The sequence below is a fragment of the Venturia canescens genome, chromosome 2 (assembly GCF_019457755.1).
Source record: "Venturia canescens isolate UGA chromosome 2, ASM1945775v1, whole genome shotgun sequence".
Lineage (NCBI taxonomy): Eukaryota > Metazoa > Arthropoda > Insecta > Hymenoptera > Ichneumonidae > Venturia > Venturia canescens.
The window spans coordinates 14,804,240-14,830,746 of record NC_057422.1 but is presented as its reverse complement, the minus strand read 5'-3'; the positions used below and the strand labels follow the sequence as shown (position 1 = coordinate 14,830,746).

The 26,507-nt window shown below is 42.3% G+C and overlaps 1 protein-coding gene and 1 long non-coding RNA gene across 4 annotated transcripts; one reads left to right on the top strand and one right to left on the bottom strand.

Moving 5' to 3' along the window:
- Positions 1 to 14: 14 nt before the first annotated feature.
- LOC122406858 (ankyrin repeat and BTB/POZ domain-containing protein 2) lies at positions 15 to 26,036 on the bottom strand. Of its 3 annotated transcripts, XM_043412638.1 has the most exons (14): positions 25,434 to 26,036; positions 20,025 to 20,331; positions 8,057 to 8,264; positions 7,574 to 7,825; positions 6,499 to 6,978; positions 5,726 to 6,056; positions 4,732 to 4,967; positions 4,407 to 4,609; positions 3,270 to 3,998; positions 2,716 to 2,990; positions 2,163 to 2,368; positions 1,783 to 2,076; positions 1,365 to 1,547; positions 15 to 1,281 (listed from the first exon to the last, which is right to left on the bottom strand). In XM_043412638.1, the coding sequence occupies exons 2-14, from the start codon at positions 20,291 to 20,293 to the stop codon at positions 1,075 to 1,077; spliced, it is 3,873 nt and encodes a 1,290-aa protein (XP_043268573.1). In that variant the 5' UTR covers positions 20,294 to 20,331; positions 25,434 to 26,036; the 3' UTR covers positions 15 to 1,074. The 3 variants fall into 3 exon arrangements, with proteins under 3 accessions (XP_043268573.1, XP_043268574.1, XP_043268572.1); XM_043412639.1 differs by lacking the exons at positions 20,025 to 20,331; positions 25,434 to 26,036 and adding an exon at positions 12,677 to 13,184; XM_043412637.1 differs by lacking the exons at positions 20,025 to 20,331; positions 25,434 to 26,036 and adding an exon at positions 9,567 to 10,951.
- LOC122406875 (uncharacterized) lies at positions 21,944 to 22,985 on the top strand. The gene is made up of 2 exons (XR_006260099.1): positions 21,944 to 22,391; positions 22,517 to 22,985. It is a non-coding gene; the product is annotated as an uncharacterized lncRNA (long non-coding RNA).
- Positions 26,037 to 26,507: the final 471 nt, after the last annotated feature.

The window sequence follows — 26,507 nt, the reverse complement described above, 5'->3', positions numbered from 1 at the left end:
AATTCAACGAAACGTATGTATTCATAATCCTTTATATTAATTTTATCTGTCGTCATATAAATAACTTGATTTTCTTAACGAAAACACCAGTCCCATAGTGATCCTAACAGCTTTATTGTCTGGCAGTCAATGCGTCTTTGAGTAAAGAATGCGTTCAAAGATCTTACGCACGTAAAATCCCAGTCGAAAATTCGATTTGATAGAAACATTTGGAAACAGCACCAACTGTGCGATATTAAAAACGTCGATTATAAATAATACTTCTAGCAAAAATGCTTCAAAACATCGTGTAAAAAATAATTAAACGCGCTTATTTTATTTTAAAAATAATATCTTCTATAGAATTGTCATCATTATTAAGACATTAAACAAAAATGCAATTTTATGGTTCTAATGCGAAAATTTAATGAAAAGATGAAGCATCGAACAGAGTGTAATAATTCATTGTTTGTCTCGAAATTTGTCTGCATTCAATTTTCGACTGGGTTGCATGCGTAAAGTACATAAATACGCTCGTAATCCTCATACTTACGAGTACGCTTACGAGTACGCATATTATTAAGATACAAGATTATCACCATACTTATGACCGTAAGTGGCAAGATTCTACGGTCGCGCACGCATTCGTGTTTTTCGTAGTATCGGAATAAAAAAAAATCTCGAAATTTCCTGAATGTAAAACACAGTATTATCGGTACTTTACGTATATTACGTATATAGATATGTTTATTTATATATATATATATATTTATGTATATATAAAACATTGAGCTTCGGACGGAAGACGATTGTTCGTTTGGGTGTACATATATACTGTAATGGCGATAAGCTCACCGAACTACTCTTGCTCTATTATAATAATGAACGAAGAAATTTATGCAGATAACAAAAATGCTGCGTCACACAACATTCTCCCCTTACTATTCTTGCTCAATATTAATTCAATACGATATTTATATCGTAATATTGTATGAAAAAACTTCAACAGTCTCTTTCTCTTACTCAAATGAAAATCACAATATTTTCTCTATTATTATTATTGTTACTTTTCTTCTTTTTCCCCCACTGTTCGCCTCAAGTCTTGAGCTTACTCTGCGGCTGCGGACGACGAGCTTTTATTCTCGCTTGTAAAGTCAATAAAAGCCCTGCTAGGACATCGTGATTTGGCAGCTTCTTTGCAAACAACAAACGTTTTACGGAATCGTCGTACGTCATCAGAGCCACCATGTTTTGTAATAAAAAGCCCTGGCAATACTCGAGAAGTTGCGCCGCATTATACACCTGATAAAAAATGTTAGATTTAATGAAACATGTGCCAAAAATGGAATGTTTGACGAATTATTTTTCACAGACGACTCTTTTACCTTCGCGTGAATATATGTGGAAACGATGTTATCCAGATCGACCATTGCTGAACACTGGGCCTCGCAAAACCGCAAAAGACCATCGAGCTGGAAAAAATTCGCAGCTGCCATCAATTCCAATACGTCGCTCTGGTTCACTTTGAGAGTTGCACAACCTCCGTGGTACAAAAATTCCATAACCATCTGAAAATGTAATACCAATCACAGTGAGCATTAAACCGATCATCCGAGATTGACATCGACGAAGATATCATAAAATACATAGGAAAAAAGTCTTTTATGTGTATTGAATCACAATGCAACCGAAAGTTGCCTCGAAAAAGTTTTACACCTTGGCAATAAAAAAAATACACCGATGAGAATAACAAATGATATTTCGTGTGATATTGAATGCAGAAAGATTAAAATTCTCTCTTACTTGAAAAATATGATATCGTATATCATTGATCTGTACAATCGGAGGATTTCCCTCGCACAATTTTGAGCTGAGCATATTCCTAAATCGGGGTGACGAAGTGACGAGAACAATTTTGTGACCATAAAAAACTCTGCCTTCGACCCGGAATTGTACGTCACTTAGTTCCGGATTATTGACAAATTTTGGATCGATTCTCGAACCACTTGACAAGGTCGTGTCCCTTATGGGTTTTATGGGTTCCCATCCAAAGCAAGTACAAAATATATCGGCCAAGAGGAGCGTCGTGCCTTCCTTCTGCAATAATATAAAACATTAAATGTACACAAATTCATGGAAACTATATCAGCAAAAAATAATGTTACTCCCAATCGGAAAATTACCTTGCTGTATCGAAAAATGTTGAATAACAAAGGAAGACATTCTTGAACGAATTGTGTCGAGTAATCGTCGGGACAAACTTGTAAAAAATCTTGCAACAATTGGTCGATCACGGAGTCGATTCGCATCTCATGGGCAATCGATAAACTGTGCATCCAACAGTGTAAAGTCCAGCCAACACGAAGACCCCGCAATTCCATAGTAATGTCTGTCGATCATTGAAAGAAAAAAGTAAATTAATTCACGATTGCGATATGTTTCGTGCATTTAAGAAAGTTTTACACGTCCAACATTCTCTAAAAAGTTTATCCTTTCAGGGGTTTTTACTATCAACGACAATGAAACAGGCAGTATAGCGATGTAGCCGAATAAAAATTTCATTTAATTTTGGCTTCGAAATGTTCATAATGTTTGTGCACAGACATTTTTTTGAGACTTTTGACAAAGAAGTGATTTCGCTTGCCAAAAATGTTCAGCAGTGAGTCTACGTATAGAGCAATTTTAAAGGAATATTCTTCGTAAAATCATTGAAAAATAAAACAATGAGCAGCTGACCCAAGTGATTGCTCTCTGCACTGTGATACATGGCCTCCTGCAGCGCTTTACTCTGACTCTTGTTGAAAACTGGTTCTTTGCCTTCCTTGCGAGTGCCTCGTCCATCCGATGGTTGATGTTGTTGCTGTTGACTCGTGCCGGCATTTCCCTCTGCTAATATTTCCTCCAATGAGAGTACTTCCTTCTCGCCACGTTTCGCAGAGAAATTCAAAGGATGAGAAAGTAGCTGATGTAGACAGCCTCTCTGGCCGTGGGCAGTTGCCACCGATATTGCACTGCGAAAAATGCATTATTAATAGCAATAACGTAGTACTCATTACGATGAATCTAAATGTATTTTGTAAGTAGTTTTTCATCGCATTTTATCGATCTTTGTTCGTGCCTCGACCATCTCCATGACTATTTACAAAAACTTAATATTTTTTTCTTCAGTACGTTTAGTCTATTCGACAAAAAAAAAGTAACAGTACACGAAAAAGTCGCAAGACGAATACTGCAAGTAATTATCGACGTTAAACTGTTTCAGAGATGGGTCCAATAGATGTGTCATTTACCTGTAACATCCACGTTGAGCAGAACCGGAATAGCAGAAGGTATCTTTGATGAGAGTAGAAAGAAAAGGTTGTGCGCCATGAGCGAGTAAGAGAGCGACCATTTCGTTATTTCCAGAGGCCGTGGCGGCTTGTAATGGCGTAACGGTGCATTTGTCTTCACTGGGTTTGGCACCGCCTTCGACGGAAGCTCCGCGTTCCAAGAGGATTCTGGCAATGTTACAGTGTCCCAAAAGTGCAGTGTACGTGAGCGCTGTCCAGTGTTGAGTCTCAGCGTTGAATCCACTTTGCGCATGATTCGCAGTGTTACAAGGGGATGAGGCGCCGTTCGTTGGATTGGGATTTGAACAGTTTTTGCCACTGGGAGTGTTCAGCATAGATGGACTACTGGACATTCTGTTTCCAGGGCTTCCACCGGTTGGAGGGGATTTAACTGGAGTCCCGGAGGTTTGACTGGTCGGTGGCGCCGGGCTTTCCACGTTAACATCCGCTCCAGCATCGAGGAGAGCCGTGACCGCGATTTCATTGCCGTTCATACATGACAACATTAACGCCGTGAAACCACTGTCATTTACAGTATTTATTTTCGTCGGAGCAGGAAGCAACGAAACAGCTTGTGATATTAGATCCGGCCTTCCGCTGGTCAACATCTTAAATGCCATGTCTAGAGTGAGGCGCCGCACATATTCACCGTCATCCGTGCGCCTCGAACAAATGGTGACATCTTCGAAACTGAGGAAAAAATATTCGGTCGGTTGTTTGACTGAGACGCCACTCCGTCATATTTTGACGTTATTGAAAAAAGTAACTACATCGTCTGAACGTTAGCCAAATCATAGCGAAAGAAAAGTCGTTAATTTTTGGAAAATATCGAAATTGGAACGGGATCGTTTTTAATTTGATGGGTAGTTGAATTTCAACATCAAATTGCATCTAAAAAATCTATCAAAATTTTATCTACTCGGCATGAAAACTATGTCTGAATAACAGAAAATTAATCGTCCTCGTGACAACCATTTGGAGTCATATCAGTAGAAGGACAGTCTGGATTTGGCGGAATCGTGTGTTGTAAAAACAGGTTGTCGATGTAGTACGATTTTGAAGAGTTAATATCGATTTTAATGAATTTTGAAAGCTTACGCGACAGGTCTGACGGGACAATCGACACCTGGTAATAAAAGCCTCGCTGCTTGACTGATATCATCGTGATCGACGCTGAGAGCATGTCGGTGTTCAGCGTGGGCTGTGGCAACTCTGAGCCATTCTACTAACGGTGGCAAAACGACATAGGCACGCTCATAAGCGAGTTCTTGAATTCCAGAGCCTCTTTCACCGTGTTCCAACTATAAACATAAGCATACGCACATATTTCGTCGTGTAATATGCGGATAAAAAAGTATGATAAATACAATAGATGTCTATCATGACATCAATAATATAGAATATTGATGGAGCCGTTTCCTACCTGAGAACATCTCATGTAATAAAATAGAGCGTTCAAGGACTTTGTTGTCAGTGGTACGGGACATCGGCCAGACTGGGCAACCTTGGAGATGAGATCGAGAAGCTCGGGCATCGAACCTACGCAGGTTGTAAGAAGAGACGGTTCGAGAGTAGAGCCCGGTGGTTCACGACCGCTACGAGACGACGATGTGGAACTCAGGGAACTCACACTCGCCCACCTTGGCATCGCCAATGCACCTATACACATATATTTATAAATATAAAATACTATTTTTATAAGTGTAGACGTAAATTTCATTTACAAGATTTGCCTTGGTCAAATATTCAATTATCTGAAATCAGTTTTAGGATAGAATTTAGAATTAGTTAGTGTCTCCTTCTCGGTGGCGAGTTACTTATTTTCACAGTTCACGAAACGTCGTTCACGCCGTCAAAACGACTAGAGATAGAGCACAAATACGTGGGACTTATTTTATAGAACATGAAATTTCCGATAAAAAAGTCACTTGTGCCATGGCTTAAAAGTCAATAATTTTGTAACGAAAGCTCATCAAAGGAGCACGGTTACGCTCTGGTTATACACGACTGTCAAAAATCGGGTGATTTTTTATGCCTTTTAAAGACCTAAAATAGAGAAAAAATGTGAATAGCTTTTGTGCGGAAAATTGAACACTTTTTTAACTCTCTGGGCGATAACAAGGGAGTGAAAACGTGAACGAATTCATCCAACTTGAAAGCTATTGACTGCTTTCTATATTGAAAAATAATATTCGAGAGTCCGAAGTGTTTCCATATTGAAACTCAGTTCGGAACTCAACTCGAGGGATAATGATCAACCAACGTGAAAGAGCCTGTACATAAATATACAAAAATGATATACAACCGAAGGTGTTACAGGGTCGTTCGAAAAATTTAATGATAATAGTGATAATAAGAAAATACTGAGGGATAAATTTGAGTGGGATGTTACGCGACGATCGTAAAAGACAACTGACCTGAAGCTATTCGGCCGGCATTCAAATGCGCGTAAGGCTGTAAAAGACCCCACAAATCGCCGCTATTCGCAATTGCGTGTTCGAGCATAGTTGCGGTTAGTGTCGTGTGCTGTTCGGTCGGCACGCACTGAAGCAAAATCTCCTCCAACAGATTCTCTATACCAGCAGCGAGATACACCGCAGCATACTCGTGTATCATACGCCCGAGTTTAACGTCCGACATCCAACGTAAAAATCTACCGACCGGCAATTGAAGTCCCGATCGTGAAGCTTTTGACTGCCGCAACTGATCACCCGAGACCGCGAACATTGCAGCAGCTCGGAGACAAGCCTTCGGTGTCGATAAAAAAATATCGTTAATTCGTCTTCGTTCTTTACGCTTGTGATTAAATTTTCAAATTTTTTTTTACAAATTGCTCTTGTCTCATGAAAGGATCATCTTCACACAATAATCGAAGTAATTACTGTCAGAAAAATGAAATTATGAAGTGAAATATCGAAACCAATTGGCGAAGAGTTTCGATCATGGGGCAGTAGCAAATAATGAACGATTTTGTATTTCGTTATTCATGCCGTTTCTCAATTAATCGATTCTTCATCACCAAACATTATCGATCGATTTCGAAACGGTACCATAAGAAGTTCTTACGTCCCGAAAATGGTAAAATCATTTGACGATCGATACCCAAAGATGCAGTTTTTTCTTTCGTGTATTAATTGACGTTATTAATCGGAAGACAAAATGACAATCCCAACGATTGAAGTAGCATTACCTTGGTGCACGAATCTGCGAGGGCAGGACAAAGTACAATTTTGAAAGCGCTGTAAACTTCGTGTTTGCTGCAAAGCCCTAAAGGTTTCGACAATCTTTGGGTCTCTCTGCCGATGCGAACAAGTGCGCGTTGCAAAAGATACGATAGCCTAGGTATGGTTTCCATAGAAACTTGATCCATGTGCTCCCTCGTTCTGCCGTTTTGTAATACTCTTAATACGTCGTGATGGGTCCAAGGTAATTGTTGAAGCTCGACGAGTCGATTGTGCGAATCAACCCATACGAATTCATCAGCGCTTGTAACATTAGTATTTATTGTTTCGAGGCTCGAGTGTCTCATTAAACGTCTAACCGCAGGCTCGGAGCTCTCGGAACCGCTTAACGACGAATACGTCGAGGTTGAGGTGTGTGAACGCATCGTCAATTGTTGAATGGCCAATTTTATGTCCTCTAATCCTGAGCCCGACCAGGGTACCTGCAACTGCGCGTTTTATGAATCGTTAGTCTTAAATACAGAACTTTAGTACTCCATCATAAACAGATCAGGTTTTCTAAATTAAATAAAAACGGAAGCAGAAAAAAAAATGAACGAAATAAATCGTTGATGTCGATTGCTCCACCTTCTTCATTTTATCCGACTCATAACGGCTCGTAGAATGAAGCGAAGTTTAAGATAAAGAAGAGAAAAAATGGAATTTCGTACAACTTCGTAATCGAGGCATTGTCTAATGATAATAATACTTGGCCGCCAGCCACCGAGTCTTTCTACACTCTACAAAGCGAGAAATAACTACAATAACCGTAACGCCCAACAATCTTTCCGGCCGAGAGCCCCGGAGAATACTGTTCGCGAAAAATGACACGTAAAAAATTGATGAAAGACAAAAAATTATACGGTCCAATAATAATTCTGGTTCTGAGTGTTCCAAGCCGGAAAGAGGCTTTGTGGGTAGTACAATCTTTGCAGTTATTTGACACTGGGTGGCTCACTCAGACGACAGAATTCCTTTCGAGGTTCATACGAACTTGAGAGAAGATAAAACGATGGGAAAAAGAGGTTTGAGTGGAAAAAAAACCTTAGCAGGCGTAGCCCTGTGCCTGTTGCGATTCTGGCCATTTCTATTTCTCCCATTTCTCTGTGTAACGGAGGCGGAGAGTCTATCGTCTTCAGGAACGGCGTTCAACTGCTGAGGACTGTGAGCTCTGTGATGACGATGCGGCGGTGAACTTCCGCTCGTATGTCCACCGGTATCGGACATGCTCGCGTGTCCGGACGAACGATTCTCGTCCGACGAGCTATTACCGGTACACTCGATTATAGGCCTCCTCTGAAATTTAATAAACGCCCTTGTTGAAACACCAAAAATCTCAGCCTATCATTTCATTCCACTTTTGGACTTTTCAATAATATCGTATTAGGCTCGACCAATGATAATAATAGAGGTGCGAGCTCATCCAAAGCTCATTCTAAAGCTTCGAGAATTCGAGGTCGAATTTCGGATACAAAACAGCGGCACGTTCTCGAGCTCAACAATCCGTTGCCCGAATATATTTCATACCTGAAGAACTCGCAGCTCGTGAAGACTCAAATGATGATGCTGTGAATGATGCGGATGATGGGGCGTCGGTGTTGGTGCGACGCTGTCCGTGTCCCTTTCCGCCACCATGTGAACCATGTTGTGAACTCCTGTCTTCACGCCCGTTTCCGGCGACTCTTTGCTGTAAGACGAACAGTATTGCTGCTCTCGTCCGACGTTTCCGCTCGGTCTGTAAACCACCGAAAAAAACATTTTGTCGTCACAATATCGTTGCGTCTGGAGAACGGTTCGTTGATTTACTAAAATTAGGACTAAGATCTTTGGCTTTTTTTGGTTAAAAAAAAAAAAAAACACTGAAATTCCGGCGTTCAACGGTAGAAGAGTTCAAAGTTCCCTGAAACCTTGAAAAAGTAAAAAACTCGTCGGAAAATATTGTCAAACTTCAATAATAAAATTATTGTAAATGTAAACGTTTCGGGAGCCGACACTGGAAAGTACGTGAACGAAAATAGTGCAGCAAACGCAAGTCTCGAGAGCGATTATTCGTTGGATCAAAAAATCACAACTCGCAAGATGAAAAGTTGCGTGATTATCGAGAAAACGCGTTAAAATTATCAAGGATCGTGAATAAATAATCAGAAAACAGATTTCCGGCCGTTATTTTTGTTTGAATATTTTTTTCTTTTTTTTTTCACTCTCCAACAGACACGATGAGATCGAACTGATCGAAATTACAGTGCTGCTATACGTCAAGTAGCATTATTCCACAGTCGAAGGGCAATTAATTCGAAATGCCGTGTTTTGAGATCTTCCAGATAACTTACGTATTCACCGTTTTCAAAGCGTATGTTGCTCAGTGAATGGTAAATAAGAAAACAGAAAAATAGCGCGAAACGAGGAGCGGCACTTATGAATATCGCGCATATCCAGTGTAGAGACACTTTCCGTCCGTTACTCGCGGATATGTTTATATATCGAGGCGAGAGCTTCTCAACACACCACTTAAACTATGCATTTACGCTACAGATTTGTACATTCTAACCTCAAAATTCGAGGCACCGAATTTCTTCTTTTTCCACGGACTTTAAGTTATTTAAATTTCCAATGCTCTCAGTCCCTTTTATTTGTGTAATATTTGCATAAAAATCTGTCAATTTTTGGTTCACAATTATTGAAAAATCGAAATTTATTTCGTTCGGGCGAATAGAAGGGAGGGAAGAAGCGCGGGAAAGAAAAATTTCGAGGGCGCTGTGAAATGTCGCTCAAACTTTTAGGTTATAAAGATCGTCCGTTACGACTTTTATGACCTCTGGCACCCCTGGAAACAGTTTCCGTCTCTCGTCGCGTGGTGTAATATCGTTTCGAATACAATGCAACGGTAACGGATATTTTAGTTGATGAAAATACGACGAAAAATAGGCTCTTTCGTTCGCACCGTACTCGGAATTCTCCGAGTGGTCCGAGAAGAGAGAATCGAAGTGAGAGAATACGTGGAATTGTTTGGGCCGCGCGCTACACGTTTCGCAATTACCCTCTGAGTCTCCATTGTTGGACGAAGCTCCAATCGGCGCGAAAACCTGTTGTGTCACCTGGCAATGACCAATAATCGGCGATGTGAGTATCGTCCTCTTCGATCCTCAGAACGTCTTCGCGGCTCGGAGTGACCTTGATGATGATTTCTCGCTGGGAATCGCGATGAAATGTCGGCGATTGATTAGCGTCGAGGGCGAATTCGTTGCGCGATAACGAACGATTGTTGGGGTCTTGAAAATCTGTGCGATCATCGCGAAGCATCGACGGATCATCTTTCGACATAATCGAGTGATCGTCGTCGCGGAAGTGATTAGTATCGTCGGAGATACGGTTCAACGACCAACTCGATGAATCGACGGTCTCGTCAGGCGACCCCTCGTCGTTGCACGATGATAACGGTCCTCGAAGTACGACGCCGCTCGTCTTATTGTTTACGACATTGTTCTCCCGTTTATCACGACTCTCTTCCACCTGATCGAGCGACCTTTGACTCGTACAAGAACTAGAAATACCGCAGAAACTTTTTTTATCGTGCGATCCCATAAATTGGCGATCTTCAGCCGTCGCCTCTCGACATTCCGGGCCCCGATTCGAGCTGTAATGCTCACCGAAATAAATAACGACTTTGTTATTCGCGTCTCTTTCGATTTTAGTCTCCGTCCAATTATCCTGAGATTTTATTTCGTTTCCAGATTTTTTTTCGCCAATATTGCTCGATGATTTTCGTAAATTTTGCCCCGTTATATCTTCGCGATTTGTTTCGACCTCACCGCGACCCGAAGAAATCTTTTCGCCCCCGAAATCCCCCTGCTGTCTCGGTCGAGGCGAGTCGTCCTCGAGAGTCGACGAATTTTCGTAGTCGTCGAGCCTCGTCGCTTCCTGCCACTCCTTCGTAGGCGTCCGCTTCACAAAGGGCATAGCCCTACGAAGTATGAAATTCGTCCTATCCATGCAGTCTCTTTCCCCCGCCCTCTCAACGATTCGACAATCTTTCAACTCGCGACAAATATTACACTTGCAATGTTTATCCTCTTTGCGGGTGCAACGGAGGAGGCGTTTTCCCGCCAACATTTCAGGCTCTCGGTCCCTCAGATTTCATCGTCGAGTTTCACCTGACGCACGCTCCAGCGAACATGGACTAAATTATAACCGTTTTACCAGCTCGATAAAATCGACGTTCATATTTTCACACACGTCACTTGGAGTTCGATCGAAATAAAATGAGGCTCGAAAGCGCGATTTCTTGATTTTCGTCTCAAACACGCGTGCCGATCGCTCCCGAAACTTTGTCACTAAAAAACATGGCGGATGTCACTTCACTCTCGATACGTCAATCGAGTCGCTTCACCAAAACGTTGAATTTCACTTCCGAGGTATTCGCACGTCAACTGTTACACCAAAATCTCGAATGTTTTGGAAGAATTTTTAACACTGTTCGCGACCGAAGAGAGCGTCCTCGGTGTCTCGGAGTCGTAGCGACGTAAACATGTGACTGAACTGGCGTGTCTGTGGGTTTCCTGTACATCAACCCGGTGAAACGTGTGTACTTCCTCCGGGAGAAACGCGGGGATTTCAAGCACACCTTCCACCTTCTCTCTTCTCCATTCCCCCTCCTTCAGAGAAAATCTTATTCTATCCATTAAGCGAATTTTCCCTACTTTACTTTTTCCTTCATTGTTTCTTCGTTCACGTTTTTTCCTTTCTGTACTCGAAAGACGTAATGACCGATGGCGCGAGATGAATTCGAAGGAGAAATAATGAGAGAGAAAGCAAGTAGGAAAATATTTAGATCAAGTTACATTTTCGTTGGCCTCTTCGAAGAATATTCAAAGTTGAGATCGTTTGGATTGATTCTCTCTGCTCAAACGTCATTGTTAATTATCAAATTGAATTTTTCAATGTCGCGCAGCATATTTATCTCTACGCCGAATTTCACGTTGGCCGGGAAATCCAAGAACGGTGGATTCCCCTTGGTTAACCTCAACGTTGGTGGCGATTTTTGAAAATTCAACCAATCCGGGAGAGCAAAAGCGACGACGAGCATTCGCAGGGAAATTTGGTATTATGAGTATTACGAGAAAAGGAGGGTGGAGGAGAAAATAAACGTCAGAAAATAATGAAGCATGGGCGAAGCAGCGAGGTGGACAGTGGAGCGGTTTCGGGAGGGATTTCCGGTGCCCGTCCCACATCCTATACACGAAGAAGGTACTGGACTGGTCTGTCCAACCCCTGCCAAGCTGCGTGACGGCATTACAGTCCTTCCTATACAATCGTAAACCGTTGTTCTCTCTTTTATTTCATTTTTTCTCTCCATTCTTTCGTCCGTCATTCATGATCCCGGGCGAGTATTTTATTTTCGAAATAAAAGTGCATCGAAAATTCACACGGTCCGAATGGGTCGCGGGGCTCGACGAGTGTCGACGAGGTAAATAAAAAAAACTCGGGAGAATCGCAGTAGAAAGTAAACATTGTGACGGGTTATTGGAAAATATGTAAACTCGAGTAAGCGGAGTCGAAAAAGTTGGCGCGCTCGCAGAAAAGTTCTCATGCAGCTTCGTAGGAACGATCGCTGCGCGAAGATCAGCCCTTTCCGGTACTGGCTAATGCTCTTTTGCAGGCTGAATGAAGATTCCAACGAGAATTTCCCAAGAGGCAACTCAACCTGCCGGATGAAGAACAGAGCGCGGAGAGGCTGCGTTTGCGTGTGCGCGTGTACACTTCCGCGGAAAAAAAAGAACGACCGCGGTAAACTGGGTTAGAGCAAGGTTAATATCTTTCGCTGTGGCGCGCTGTTGTCGGAACGATCAAGAAGAATATTCTCAAACGCACGTACACACGTATTCACACATATTTACCGTATTTACGAGGGAGAGTCGTCACTCACACCGAGCACTCGCACCATGGGCTCGTCTCTCTCTCTCTCTCTCCGTATAATCACCAACACAAGCGCACGAACGCGTAAAAGCAACAGAAACGAAAATGATCGCGTGTACAAGATTGCTAACGCACTTGCTCCCTTCTATCGCTCACTCGTATGCATCCGAAACGGCTATATCGACGCCGCAACTTACAATTTCCTATACACTCTTCCCCGCCGCTTACACTTACAGTTATTCTCGATGCTCCTCTCGGTGGATCGATTTCCTCGTCCTAAGCAATACGTACAACCGCTTTCTCGTGCACGCTGCTCCCTCGATCATTATTACAATTATCTTTTTTTCATTATCATTTTTACTCGTCTTTTATTCTCGATTCTTTCGAGCGAATATTTTTAATAACGATTTTCATCGAGAATAAACACGTACTGTAGCTCCTTATTGCAAAATGGCCGGACTTCGGATTGCTGTCTACACTTTCCGCCACATTTTTCGAACGTTTTTCGCAAAGCTTTCTCACAGTGATTTAAAATCCGAATTCGGAACGAGGACACTCGAAAAATCGTTATTTTTATTGACACAATCGTCAACGAGGTTATTACTGGCTTTTTTTAAATTGGAAACAAATGACTCCATCGTATTTACGGATGTTTGTATTTGAAACGATATTATTGTGGTCATAACGGCGTAACTATATAATCGTTTCTTTTAATCAATGCCGTAACGAGTCGCGAAGTTACCGCAAGTAATGGCGAATCGGCGGGATGGGACGAACAACTCGTGAATAACCCTCCGAGGGCAAACGAAAGTTCAAGGTGTGTACGTGTGTGTTATTTGTATCGGAGATACGGGTGCGAATGTGTGCGTGATACTTGTTTGTTTTCGTGTGCATTGTCCGTGTTCATGATGCGAAACTCCGCTGATGAGTTTTGTCAAGGGCAAGTCGGTGAACGTCTCGCCTACTTGGCACGAGCAGACATCCTCCTCGTTAAACTCGAAATATTTCATTCTCGACTCTGTCGCACACGTGTTTAAAACTGTGCTTTTATGTGTGAATTTTATTCACGGGATTCGGGGGTTTCATTGATTCCTGGGGGCTCTATTTATCGAGATTTTTAAATGTCAATTTGTTTCGTCGGGTTTGATGCAATTTATTCATTGGGTAACGAGAGACAAGTGCGCTCCGAAGCATCCATTCACAAGTACGAACGTTTGCGCCATCATGTACATTTGTACTCGCAAGAAAAGAGCGAAAGTTATTATTTAAGAACGGCGGAGCTTTACAATGCGTGAAATGCTGAGGAAAAAAACGGCTGGGGCGAAAATTCTCGTCTCCGCTACGCGAGGTATGCGCGTGCTAAACAAGTCTCTCGTGCCAGCGAACTGAGGCTCATCTAGCTCGATGAACGACCGTAAAACCAACGATTAACTGACCGTACAGTCGTGTTCGAAAGGTTGAAAACTTATCGATCGTAAACGGAAAAAACAAGTTTTTCAAAAATGATTGAAGGGAAAATGACGTTATTCTAACGGGGCAATCCGGGGAGAAAAATACGAACCTTTTTTACTTTTGGTTCGAGTGCAAAAATAATCGGACCTGTCATCGACAGCGCTGCCCTCTGCTGGCCCGAGGCTCGCCGCCATACTTTTTCTTTGTACTCGTAAGACGGGTTGAGAATTTGGTATCGATGATAGAATTCGAAGTATCTCGTGCAGTTTTCGAATTTTCGAAAATTCATTTAATGGGCGTGCTCAAAATGTACAGGGAAGTTGAGACTTTATAATCTGTCTAAACTCAACTGTGAAATCGAAACAGAAACTTGTCGACATGGTGAACCGCACAAGAGAAAATGCAAGTGCGAATAAAATATGGCGGGTGAATAGGGAATCTGGTCGGATAAACAAGCCGGTATTAGGTACAGGTGCAAGTACGTCCCTGACCTACAGAACAAACGAGCCGAAGGAAAAGGTAAAGTAAGGGGAACGGAAGTCGAAGAAAGAGAAGCATCGCGATGCGATCGCGCTGCTACGTAAACTGACGTACACAGGACGGCGCGAGCCGCACACTCGGAACTCGGAGAGGTTAAAAAACCGTGTGTATCCGAGTTGCGTACAGATGGCGCGCGCGCTTAGAACATTTAGCCTAAATACGTTTACGGTGCGTTGATTAAACCTGTCTTAACCACAAGGAGAGTGCACTTTTGCTGGGTCTGGGTATAAGACACGTGTGAGTGGGGATAAGCGAGTTTGATACTGGCAGCAAGTACAAAAACGCAACCGACACACTCGCGAGTTAAAATCACAAAGCCGAACGTACACAGATACATTTCTCACAATCCCGCTCGGGCTTATTATCCATTATCGCGATCGCCTCGTTCCCAGATATCGCCTATGCTCTCTCAACCTTTCGACGCTATAGCGTGCTTTCATACACTTTCGGATAACTAATTTAATTCGTAGACGCACCGTGACTCAAAGAAAGTTTTGACTTTCGGTGAGCTCTCGCGCCAGTACCTTCGTTATAAAAGATAAAAAGAAGCTCATCAGATTGTACACAGAGTTTTATATACTTACGCTCGTGTATATACATATTTTTCGTTCGTATGGCACTCGCGCGACTGTACTCTCTTTTTCACACGAAATTCTCTTTTCCCTGATGTGTATAGCAACGTATATTATCTCTTGGATTTATCCCGCTTATATATTCGTCGGTGGCAATGTTTATTTTTATTTTCGTGCAAGCGGTCCTTTTTATTCGATGTTGCGAATATTCTAACCTAAAAACCGAGTTCCATTTTTTCTAACTTTGTTCCAAAAGTATAATTTTGTCAGAGACGGATAGTTACCATCGTTGGTCTCTCCGTTTTTTTGTAATAAAATCGAAATTTCACCACTTTTCCGTTTTTTTTTTTTTTTTTTTACACGTTATTGAGAGTTCAATCAACTTTGAAAACATCGCTTGAATCTTAATGAAGTAGCAAAAAAATGGATACAAAAATCTCTTGGAAGTGAGTGCCAATTTTAACAGGATTCTCACTTCGTCATTATCCAGGAAACGGAAACGTTTGAAAATAAAAACTAAACGGTCATTAGTCGATATAACCGAGGCTCGGCGAATGACGCGACTGAGTCGTTATGGGCTGAAATATCGCGGAGTGACGGAACATCACACTTGTCGTACAAAAATCCGTGTCCACGAGCCTCGTGCGCGCACAATTTCTACTTTATATGCGATTGTTATTGTACCTCAAATGGACGAGGGTAAATAAAGCGCGCGCGTGTGTGTCTCTGGAGGAGCAACAATGAAATTCGTGGAACGCGCGAGAAGGTGAAATCTCGACGAGGAGTCGAGATAGTAATTGAACTCGGTATTCACACAAATATAGTTATAAATGGAGTGTATAGAAATATCCGCGGGAATTTTTATTCGTGTGTGCCTAGTTTCAGTGGGTTTTAAATATAGGCCATCCCACGTAAAATCAACAAGCTCTTATATTTAACCGTTATTTCAATAAATTCAAGCAGCTCATTCAAAAGTTAAAAGCGAGTCTAATAACGGGCTTCTTAAAGCATTAAATCGCCCGGGAGTAGTAGGTGTAAAAAGAGGCGTGCTCGGTTTGTCCGCGATCGTGATGGAGCTGAAACTCTCATAAATTCGTGCTCGGACAATACTCGAGGCTTTCGGCACGAGCGTTAACAAAAAAGGTTTACCACGGTGCATCATCTATACTGTCAACACCCGGACGAATCGTTTAAAACCGATGGATATGAGATTACGAAATTAGAAGAGCATTTAGTGAGGGAAAACGAGTTTAGGGGCCACAATGAAAGGACGAAAGTTCTTATTCGACTTCGTTTTCGAACTCTCCCAGTTCATTTCGTATACGGAATAAAAATTCGCTCGAACTAAATCCATTTTCCAGAGTAATCCAATTATTTTATTCAATCTCTCACAGATTTCATCTCACACGACATAAAATGGGAGCAATTTTTTTCCTCTTTTATTTCTTTATACGAATGAAATTCAGAGGTTTTCCAACGAAAATGTTTTATGTAGATATTAGTCGTGAGCGCGATGCTACTCGGAGATTTGACTCAACATCTCCGCGTCTACGTGTCTGTGTATAAATGTTTCGTGTACAGATCGTGAACGTGTTTTCGTGCCGATTGTCGCTCGCGGATGGATATCGTTGTCCGGATCGAAGGATCTCGAGAAGAGCACACGATAGTTCGTGTGCGGAGGACATCGTGGCGTGCCACGCCATAAAACAGATTCGTCCTGCGGCCTGGCAGGAGAGAGAGAGAGAGAGAGATAGTGACACGTACACACGAGAGTCACCCACATTTCTTATTAACGAGCTACGGCTTCGGGGCCTCGGAAAGCATCGTACATAACCGAGAGCGTGATTCGTCGTCGTCGATAGAAAGTGTCTACAAGCTCTTATACATCGATGTACAATTTACGAGAAAACACGATGCACCCGGCCGAAAAATCCTTTTCTCTCGCCCCGATCGAGCCGCTTACGCTGGCACGATGAGTCTCTGAAATTCTGCTTAATTGAGACGAGGGAAAAGCAACAAAATATGAGAAATAAATGTGAAAATGGCGGATCGGTGGCAAGGGGATGCGAAACGTCAATTCCACGTGCATCACCACTTCGAATGCATTTAAAAATCGTTTGAAATGAGGCGAAACTTTTTTTGGGGGTGTATAAAACTCGGGGATTGACGACAGCACGAATAATTCGCTAACTTTTCCGTTGGCAAACTTGGTTTGGTGTCCGAACCAACGAATATATCGAGTTTGCACCGATTCTTTCAAACTCTTCGTCTCCCGAGGCGACAAACGCCTCGGAACGAAGTGACTCATGCGGCGGCGCGGCAAGCAGTAAAAATAACTGGAGCCTAAAAAGGGCTTTGACGCACGATAACGATTTCGTATCATAAATATTTTAAAAGTTACGCTGAATCAAAATTTTGGGCGTTGAACTCAACGAAGTGGGGAAAAACTGGTTCCAAGGACCGAGGATTCTCAACGGAAGATCGAAACGATTGTAGATCTCCGAAAATTGGCTTAATTTCATGGACTCCGTGTGCAAAAGTCGTTAATTACGAGTCCACGTATCACGAGCCGGCGCAGCGTCGGGACCGAGTAATTTTTGTGGAACTGCAAATAAAAGTGTTTACGAAACGAGGAATTCATCGCGTTCCTTTTATCGAAATACGTTCTTGCCAGTGATTGTTAAGTATGAAAAATCGTATGTGGAAATACCGAGTCGTATACGTTGGGCGAAAGCCGAGAGTCAACGATGCATACGATAGGGTACATGTTGCTCGATGTCGATAGTCTTCCTGGTCTTGTATGGATATATGAATATTGATATCCTAATGTATGTATGGCTGTTGACCTTACGACGATAAAGTTCCAAGTCGATGATTCAACTTGGCTGAAGACAACAGTAAACCGTTGAAATATTAATCTTGTTTTTATGAATTCGCAGAGAGTGTGCTGCGCTGCCGATGAGACGTGAGAGTCGCTGCTTCGTTTTTTTTTTGTTTTGTTTTTTTTTTTTCCTTTCGTCTGGTATTCGTAATTCTCTCCTGCTTCGGGAGAACTCTCACTGGCGGTCCTTTTTATATATACATGATGCATTTATAATTTTTGTCCATGTATGGCAAGAGACGAATTTTTGGCAAGGTTCGAAAAAAGATTTTCGGGCCGGGGAAGGTAAGGCTTTACTTATGGCTATTCGGAGGTCGTTCACTCGAGAGGGGGGGCCCTCGCGCGCGCGCGCGCGCGCGTGCGCGAGAACCGATTTTTCAGACGCGTAATTATTCGTCTCGGGGAATTTACGTCTGCCTCGTAAAATCGTTGGCTTGATTCTAGTTCATCACAGTATACGGGTATTCCGCGTGTACGTACATGATCGCATACGTATGCATTTGAGTGTGTCCTGTACGCATGAGGTAAATTCCTCGCGTTCATACTGTCCCCTCCCTCTTTGGGTTGTTCGTTTTTAAAAATTTTTTCTTACTTTTAGTTTGTTTCGTTTTGTTTCAGCTGCGAGAGACGAGAGCCCAAATCACGTTGGTCCACTGTGCTCGGGCTGCTTTCGCAGGCCACATTTTTAGTACATAAAATGGCCTGCGCTGGTACGCGTTGAAGGGAAGAATCGTAAGCTAATGCAACGAAGAGAGAGAGCGAGAGGGAACCGGGAGGAGCTGCTGCTGCTGCTGCTGCGAGTTCGAATCTCTCGGCTTGCCTCTGGGACGCGCGCGATTATTAATGGCTACCTCGGAACCCTCTTAGCGTGAGCGTTCCAAGCATCGCATCAGCCAACGGGTTGTCGACCCTTTCCTTGGCTTCTGTGATCCTCAGGTTCTGACTCGGTGTTCACCAATGCCAACATACTTCGTTATTTCTCTCTAGCTCTCTTTCTCTTCCCTCTCGCTCATCGAATGAGCCTTCCCCATCATCTCTCAATCCCATCGAGTCGCCCATTTTCTTCGATCCTCTTCTAAAAATCCTGGCTCGAGGGTTAACCTCGGTTTAGTGACTTCTCGCCATGGCCTACCACAAAAATCAGAGTCTCGACATCCTCCCACGTCTCCTTGAGCCAATCAAGCCTCGTCCGTCCATCACCGAGGATCCGTACACTCCGCACCCCCCGCAATCTTCCTCCTGACGATAATGAAACGGTAAAACATATTTTTTCAAATCTCCAACTGACACAAAAGTGACAACCGGCTGATTTCGACTCCCCATTATCACCCCCAGGGGAGGCAAGCTCCCAGACTCTCATTCGTCTGAGGAGAACCGCGTCGCGATCTTATCAGTATGCCGAAATGCTTTTTACGAGGCTCCAAGCGGCGCTCGCACGGCAGTAGTAGTACGGGATCGAAAAGCGATGCGATTCGGCTCCACCACCGATCCACCGGTAAATTACCGAACGATGTGTACTACCGAGACTCCCTCTCTATACTCTTGAACGATGAAACCGGGCAATGAGAAGCAGGAGACACTGCTGCTACTGCGTGCACGTATACGCGTATATACACGCTCGTTTGACATCGTTTATCGGATCGTTCGTAATTGCGTGGCTCGTAAGTTTTAACGATCCACGGAGATCCCCGGCTATATATATGTACCCCGATCAATTTATCAACCGCCAACGAAATCCTTCCATCCCGGGCCCGGATACGAGAGTGTATAAATACACGCACACATGTTGACAAATATACGGATATGTGGCTTCTCGAGAAATTCATCGTCACTCCGTGCTGCTGGCGACCGGAGCTTCCTCATTTTCATTCCGTCCCCGATAAAGAGCTTGGGTTCTAATATTTGTAAAAATGGGCTATAGCTCGAGTGCGGCTTTCGATGAATTTTTCGCTGGTGACGTTTCCTGTTGAATTCCCGTGCCAGCGGAAAAAGGAAAATATATAGTTTTTTACCATTTTTGTTCGTAACTGAAGGACCCAGTGGCCGTTACGTTCCTCGGGGCAAAACGAAGCTCCCTTTCACAATAATTGTCGCAATAATCAATGAAATTTTAATTAAAGAATCTTGGATTTCGTACCTTCGTGGTTTCGGTCGAAGTATCTCGTGGCCGGAATCAGAAATGCAAACGCTCAAGCCCAACGGCCCTCCGTAATGCTCGGAGGGTGTTACAGGCTGATGAACAACTATTTGCTCCTGAGGAGCAGATATTTCAACGGGAACCGAAGTACCATTATTACCGGCGAGAAACAGGCCCGGTTGTTGCTGCTGTTGTTGCTGCTGCTGCTGCTGCTGCTGCTGCTGCTGCTGTCCGCAGCCGTCCATTATCGGACGTTCCAAATTCATCATGATCGCCAGCGATCCGCGGATTCTGTGCTCTTGAAAACCTGAAAAAGAGGATAAGAAATTTTTTAAATCCTTCTCATCTGAACGAACAAATTTATCGTGAATAAATATTCGGCTCAATTCTCCGTTCAGTTTCAATAATCGACTAAAAACTAAGCGATTCGAGTACGAAAATAAAAAATCAGTGCTCCAAATTTCCTGCCAAAAGCCTTAGAGTGATTTTTACGAAATGTCATTAAAACGCTAATCGTAGCTGCTGTCACGAATGTGTTTAACGTTAACGGAACTAATCTTTGGCTAGGATTATGAACGGCGAATATTTTTCACGTTATTGCTTACAATAACGAGCGCGAAAAACAATAGTGCGCGGTTAACATTTAACGCGAGGAATAAAATTCTCTGGCATTGTGCGCGAGCACACGAGGCGAATGTGCGTATCTCGCGAGAGAGCAAATGAAAGCAAACGGGAAGTAAAGAGCATACACACGAATTCATACGTACATTATTTTATGAGTTTGAATATCTACGTGTACACTCGTTTGACAGCGAGTCTGCAAGTTCACTTCCCACGATGAGTGCACAAATACACGTTTGCACAACGGTAGCGAGTGTTTTACTTCGCAACAGGTACACAACAGAGAATAGACTCTCAACGAGAAACTCGGGATCACGGATACACCGGAAGATATGATACGAAGAAAGTTTTTTATCGCACCGCGCCTCGTGTGTACAAAGTTACTTTCTTTTCGCCCGAGAGCCACCGAAGGTCATTAACGCGCGAAATGCCCCGGTGTAGTTCGCTATAATTACAAGCACATAATTAAAACTCGCTCTCAAGCCCATTCGGATATTATACTATTTCATCCTTCACTGACGTTCAATGCGGCGCACATATTCGCATTAATTGAGAAGCAAATTAAGTGAGTTTTCTTCTTACAGTCGTGGCTAAAAGTTTATATAGATTCGTTGACTCTTCGTTTGGTTTTGACGTCGTTGAAATTCGAGGTTATATTCGACGTTTGCCGCAGTCCCGATAATCGTTTTTCATCTTATATTTTTACATTGCTTTCCGTTGCAATTCGTTCCCGCAAGTGTATTTTTTTATTTTTCGATGCATATTTTCGCCGTTCTTCAAGTTCCATCAGCCGCTTCCCATTTTTCATGATTTTCTCTGCACGAATAGCGTACTCACGAGTTAGAAGAGAACGGCTGCGGCCACGACCTCCGGGACTCTATAACCCGGCGTCAGTGGAGAAAAAAGCGCTTGGTTCGCGCTCATACAATAGAATTATATCTTCTGATAATCGCACAGAAGTAGAAAAACGAGAAAGCTTTTAACGTCACGAATCAGGGGGAAGCAATATCCGGGAATCACAGTATAAACTCTTCTCATTATTCGCCAACGAAGTTTCAGCGTCCCGTTCGCGACGACCTCTTGAGAGACTGTACGAGAATGTGTCGGACACTTTTTTTTCAAGTCTCCGTGAAAAAACCACAGGCCGAATGAAATCGAATAAGAAAGAAAAAAATGTCAACACTCGTAGCAATCAAGCGGTTGGGAAATAAAATTAAATAAAAAAAACTTGTGTCGCACGCGCGTTCCGAGGGAATAAAAGTTTCGATTCCACGAAACATAATACTTTGTCCGTCCTCCACTGAGAATTATGAGCCTGCGCGAAGCGAGAAGCGAGCATTCCGCGCAACTCCCTCGTTCGTGGCTCGTTTGTACTACGATAATATGTGGAACACGGTGTTCAATCATACTTATTGAATCATAAAGATCGATGCGTTGTAACGTCATTATTCATTTTTCATCGATCTCTCGGTCTCCATTACGTGGGAATTATATAATAACGTCGATACACGATCGAAAAATACTTCCGTATTGTAGTACCTTATAATAGGCATCACGCGTGTTCGTGTGTACGCGAAAGAGGTTATGTTATTATATACTGGTATAAACCATTTGATGGAATATACAAAAGCAAGTCTTTAAGAATAGCTGTTGGTAGCTAAATTATACTAGTACGAGATAGAGAGCACGGCGGAGACCGGTGATTCGTGTTTTATTTTCCTTTCTGTGTATGTGTGGACAAGTGAGGTTAGTACGTCCATGTGTCGTTATGGTTAAAGGTATTGCGGCATCGGCTCGTACACAAGCGTCCTTTTCTCGTAGCCACTGCATTCCAACGGCTGCCCAAACTAATGCTTATATATCTGTTTCAGTGAAGTTGTGAAAATATATCACCAGAATACTGTAATATAATTGAGCGAGATACTTGCCATTTTTTACGGATTCTCACCACAAATCGAAGCCAAATCGTTTTGGAAAGGGTCTCCAATAAGCATGCTCACTCATTTCACGGGGAACTCTACCAGCAAACACGAGAATATTGAAAAAGCTCATTTCTCTTGTGAGAATGTCATTTCAATAAGGAGTCTGGCTGCTTTATCATTCCTGCGGTTATAATTGGAGTCTGATTAGAAGCGTTGAAATTTTAGACTTTGTAGGTTATGCGTGATTAGGGATCAGAGTTTCGATATTGCGAGGTAGAAAATCACTGCTGAAGGCAAATGTAAACTTCAAAATTATTGATATTTTGTTTTTTAGCTTTTGTATTTTTTCTTATATGCACTCATGACCTGTAGTACAAAGCGCTTCTGTTTGAAAATATAAGTGAGGTCTTGTACGAAATGCAGTATCATTGACCACTTTATCTGTATCTCCGACTATTCTTGACCTCTCTTGAAATTTTTTATCTCCACACCACATGGAAGAGTCAATCGTTAAAGTCTTCATCAATGTTGAGCCTCTCAGAGGAGTGATCAATTCGGAGCTGAGAATGGCAAGAAATGAATGTACAATTTTTGACTTTCATCAAAGCTCACACGTCGTAATTTCGCGTAAAACATTTTTTCTGCTTGCTTCTGCGACAAATGCTCGCTAAACTCACAGAGATTATAAGAATTTTTATTCCGCGTGCTACTTTACTTAATGGGGTCCAATTATACAATTATTTTTTCCAAATATTTCGCTTCAAAATTTTGTGTACGAGTCGTTGAATGATCACGTGAACAAAAAGTAATAACAACAATCAAACGGTTATAGAACTATTGTATCCGGAAAATCACTATTGAAAACAGCATTTCGAAAAATCGAGAAAAACGGTTGGAGATCGAGAAAAAAATAAACGACCAATCCTGTCGAACATGAAATTTACAGTGAAAACGCCATGCAGCGCTCTTTCATTTTTGAGAAGTTTACCTCGCAGGTAGTTCGAATAACCATTTCGTTTGAGTTATTTCAGTGCTCTATTCAATTTTTTGACGGCTGCGGGTTTCAGAGAATTTCATGCTCTACAAAACGGGTCTTGTGCATTTTCGCTTTTAATCTTTATCTTCAACCGGTCTGACGGAGAATGCCTTAAAAGTCCGTGTATTTATCAATTTCGATGGTGAATGACCAGTAAGAATTTAAAAATTAACGGCCGCCAACGGTTTTTCCCCTCGAAATTCACTCCCGGAAAGTCGTTTTCTTAATTGATCATTCGAGCTGAACAACCTGTGCGTTTGCACAAATTGACAAATATTTTGTCGCTGGTTTCGTGCACGTGCGTGCGTTGAAACAGAAAACAGAAGTCCTTCCTCCGGGGGCTTTCTCTGCTGGCCACGAGAGCTCGGTGTCCGAGCAATCGCGCCACCACAGTCTCATAGTACGGTTTACTGTCGCGGTTACGTATTCTCTCTAGTCCCCTAATAACCTCTCGCGCTGTCCCGTTTTTTACGAATACCACATGCACAAAGAGCCATCGATATTTTCTTCGCCCGAACCGTTAATTAGTTCATCCAGCGTCCGCAAGAGTGTCATTTCTTTCTCGCATATTCCGTTCCAATTACATACAATATTAACCAACCTCAAAATGACGCCTCTTGCAACACTGATAAATCTTTTTTTTCGTCCCCTTGCATCAAAAAGTGAGGTTTAGTTCGTTTCTTCGTTTGACCAACGACGAAGAAATCGTACAACTCAGTTTTCTTTCCGTACGATTTTTTTTCTCGGTTTCCGCTCGTTATATTGAAAACAATCCGATAGAATGTGTGCTGAAGTAATAAAAGGTGCTTCGGTACCTTTTTCCTTCGAGTACGTGACATTGGGTACACTCCTCGAAAGTTTGGCACTTCTTTCCTCAATCCCGTTTCCGTTTCGGTGTGTATAGAGTCCGCCGAGGGACGAAACACATTCCATTCCACTATGCACATATATATAGACGTGTATATCGAGTACGTCCATTTTTGTATGTGCCACATATATACGTATATAATGGACGTACGCGACAACCGGTTGCACCGCTGACAATTATTCGAGGGCTTCGAAAACCTGACCATAAAAATGTTGGATCGATGGCATCTCGATCGCGGAGCGAGCATCCCTTTTGTTCATTCACACCGCCCCAAGTTCATAAATATACTCTTTTTACCCTACACATCCTTCAAATTCGTACTATATATAAACGCACCTATAAATATATACACGTGTGCACAAGGACATTAAACTTTTTAGGTGGCAGAATTATATATGTTTGATGAAATAGCGGTTAGTATGCCGTTCTGATTAAGTTATATCGTTAAAGAGTATGTATACACGTATATTTGTAGATACGTATCGGTATGCGATCTTCCCCCCCCCCCCCCCCCCGCCCTTCGTTATTTTTCGTTGAGATCGCCACGGTCCTCCCGTAAGATATCTCATTAATATTTATATATCGAAGCCGCGATGTTGAATTGTGATAGAGGATCGCGTTTGATCGACGTTTCGGGTTGCGAGAATAATGAATATCTCGGATGATCGCATTGTTGATTGAGCTAGTGATGTTATTCGATTTTTTTTTCATCGTTCGATACACGAGTTCGTTCAAATCAATGGACCTTTTGATCGGCATGCGTACACACGTATTCGTCGAACCGACGTGTTGTTTTCGATTCTTTGAAACGATACTTTTTCATTAAAGTTTCCTCATGTTCTGAAGAAAGCATTGAGTTTTGTGTCATGTCACACGATTCAGCTGGTCCATGCATTAATGCGAAAGTGTTTTTATTTTTTATGGTACAATACAGTACATATAATTTGTGGATAATAACTTACCAATCGCGGAGAAAAATTCGCATTGATTCACGGTACGGTGCACTAACGCATTATCATTACGTATGAATTAATGTGCGGCCAGAGATGAAACAAATGGAAACTGTATTTTTCGGTAATTCAAAACATATCCCTTATTGGGGGGCAGCGTCCGACGAAAAGTTAGTCGGTGCAAAACAACGATTTCCCGGCAATTCTTTCGTACCCAAAACCTCGAAATATAAACGCATTTTTTTTCGATATTTCGTAATAGAATCAAGATATCACTCATGATCACTGAAATTACTGACGAAACACTCGAGTCCCAATAATTCTCTTTTTATTTTCATGGCACACACCAAAGTATTATTTTTGTATTAATATATACGCGCACTAAATACAAGATAGAATAAAGAATCGAAGGGTAAACTAGTGACAGTAAACTAAAGAGAAAAAAAAATTAACGAAAGGTTCGAGGCTGCTGACAGACAATGAAATGAATCCGCAGCCTCCCCACAAATCACACTGATCTTCCTTCGGATAATCACTATTTCGATCGAGTATATCGATACATATTTCTTTGACGTGGTCGCCGCCGAACTGAGCCGTCGTCGTTGCTGCTTTTCGGCAGCTGTCAATTATTAAACTACGGAAAGCGCTGAACGGGGCACAGTGGCTCCAGTCGCGCGGACAGAGCGTTTATTTCCCGCAGCATCTCTTTGGGGTCCACCAGCACCCGGTTACGAATCGCATACATATCGAACATTGAAATAAAAAAACTTCAGAAAAATTGTGAACTTTACATGGTACAACACACGCCATCTGACGCGATTCTATAGAAGCCCACAAAATTGATATCGATAATTTTTTTTACCCAATGAGTAAAAAGAGAGAATTGGTTGTGAAGGCCATCTGCCAATAGCCGTTACAGATCAGAACTTCGGTCGGTGGAGAGAAAAATACCAACGGAAACTTGACTTTTTAAAAATGTAAATCGTTTGTCGGACTTTTAATTAGAAAAAAACAACTCCATGGACCTGTTTTTTATTCAGAGGGTATATTATTTTCTTTTGGGACTAAAATAATTTTTTCATATTT

Bases quoted from the DNA above. Each gene is read 5' to 3' on its own strand.
- LOC122406858 (XM_043412637.1), bottom strand. From the start codon at position 10,639: ATGTTGGCGGGAAAACGCCTCCTCCGTTGCACCCGCAAAGAGGATAAA. The intron at 7,826-8,056 runs GTATGAAATATA...ATTAAATTTCAG, and splicing joins ACGAGCTGCGAGTTCTTCAG to AGGAGGCCTATAATCGAGTG. The intron at 1,548-1,782 runs GTAAGAGAGAAT...TTACATTTTCAG, and splicing joins TACGATATCATATTTTTCAA to ATGGTTATGGAATTTTTGTA.